Source organism: Prosopis cineraria, unplaced genomic scaffold, assembly GCF_029017545.1.
Source record: "Prosopis cineraria cultivar Desert tree isolate PC_DT_omini unplaced genomic scaffold, ASM2901754v1 PC9, whole genome shotgun sequence".
In the NCBI taxonomy this organism is placed as follows: Eukaryota; Viridiplantae; Streptophyta; class Magnoliopsida; order Fabales; family Fabaceae; genus Prosopis; species Prosopis cineraria.
The window spans coordinates 25,291,559-25,293,167 of NW_026555340.1; the positions used below are offsets into that span (position 1 = coordinate 25,291,559).

Here is a 1,609-nt window from a genome sequence, read left to right on the forward strand (position 1 = left end):
CCAAACAAATCAATCTTTCAGTAAATTTTGTTTGACGCAAAAAATTTAAAATAAAAATAGTGCGAACCCACCTAATACTTTGATTAACTGGTTAAGAAATTGATTCTCTTTAATCAAAAATTTGGAGTTCGAGTTCTGAATATATAACAATAATTAATTTCTTAAAAAATATATATAATTTAAAGAGGTACTTACAAATTACAGATCCGATTGATTTAAGATCAAAGAGCTACAATAAGAAAAGGGAAGAGAACCAAAAATAGTCCTAAAACGGCATGCGACGCCATCAAAACTGATCCGTTTCTAGCATAAAGGCGTGCCACGTGGAATACATTCACAGCTTGGTAGCTTTTTAAATATGAACCTAACCAATTTCATTTTGAGCCTTCTCTTCTCTAAACACTCACTACTCTGCAATCTCATCTTTCTTTCTCCTTCAGAGCATAACAATGGCTTCCTTCTTCTCCATGCCCACTACTGTGCCTCTCTCGCTGTCGCTCATGCTCGCTTTTCTGCTTATTCCGTCATCTGAAGGCCGAGATTACTTGGTCGGAGGCGCTGAGAATGCTTGGACGCTGCCTCGTCCCTCTCCGGATTACCTCAGTCACTGGGCCCATAGGCGACACTTCAGAGTCGGCGATGCTCTCTGTAAATACTCTCGCTATTCTTCTCTTTTCGATCTCCAGATCCTTTTCTGTTTTAATTTCCTTATCTGTCTTCAGCACGTTGTCGCTGCTTCGCCGTTCGTTTTTCTTCAGCTTTTGGTAGAGGAAACGATAACGGTTACATCTGATTAGATTTGAAGCTGTTTTTGAATTCTTGATGGTAATTATAAATGCCGTCGATAATGAATGCGCAGTATGGAAATACGATCATAAAACAGAGTCGGTGCTGGAAGTGAAAGAGGAAGATTATAAAAGCTGCAACGTAGCGAATCCGATATCAAAATACAATGACGGAGAAACCAAGGTAGAGTTGAAACGCGGAGGTTCATTCTACTTCATTAGCGGGGCAGATGGTCATTGCCAGCAGGGCTTAAGGTTGGATCTGGTGGTTCGCTCCGATCAGCACGGGGGTCATGGGTCGCCGTCGCCTTCTCCGTCTCCTGCAGCTGCACCTTCTCCATCTCCGACACCGACACCTGCACCTGCACCGGCAAAGAATGGCGCCGCCGCTTTAGGTAGTGCCGGATTCCTTGGCCTTGTAATGGGTATGGGCGTTACATTGGTTATGATGATGATCTGATGTGAGCATGCGTCTCTTGTGATTCAATAGCCTTAATTTTTGCTGTCTCTTTGTGAACATATCTGAACTAGCCACTAGGCTACTAGCTGGAATTGCGAGAGATTTACTAAGTATAATAACTTAAAAATTTCTCAATAAAGTTATTATTTGAAATAATCATTCAGTTTTTTTACCAATTAAGTCTCTTGTCTTCTCCGCAAAACAAATTTTTTACTTGGTCCTTGCCATCCCAATTACAAGACACTTATTTTATTAAAATAAAAAATTGGCTGTTAATTCATTAAACATGTTTTAGAATGAATTTTCTAGTGTCACTCTCATTAAAAATAAGAAGAGAGAGAGGGTACGCAATATAAGATAAGTC

General features: G+C 40.1%; 1 protein-coding gene across 1 annotated transcript; it reads left to right on the forward strand.

Moving 5' to 3' along the window:
- Window positions 1-417: 417 nt before the first annotated feature.
- LOC129319711 (early nodulin-55-2-like) lies at window positions 418-1,245 on the forward strand. Its single transcript, XM_054964793.1, has 2 exons — window positions 418-648; window positions 860-1,245. The coding sequence occupies exons 1-2, from the start codon at window positions 450-452 to the stop codon at window positions 1,243-1,245; spliced, it is 585 nt and encodes a 194-aa protein (XP_054820768.1). The 5' UTR covers window positions 418-449.
- The last annotated feature ends 364 nt before the right edge of the window (window positions 1,246-1,609 follow it).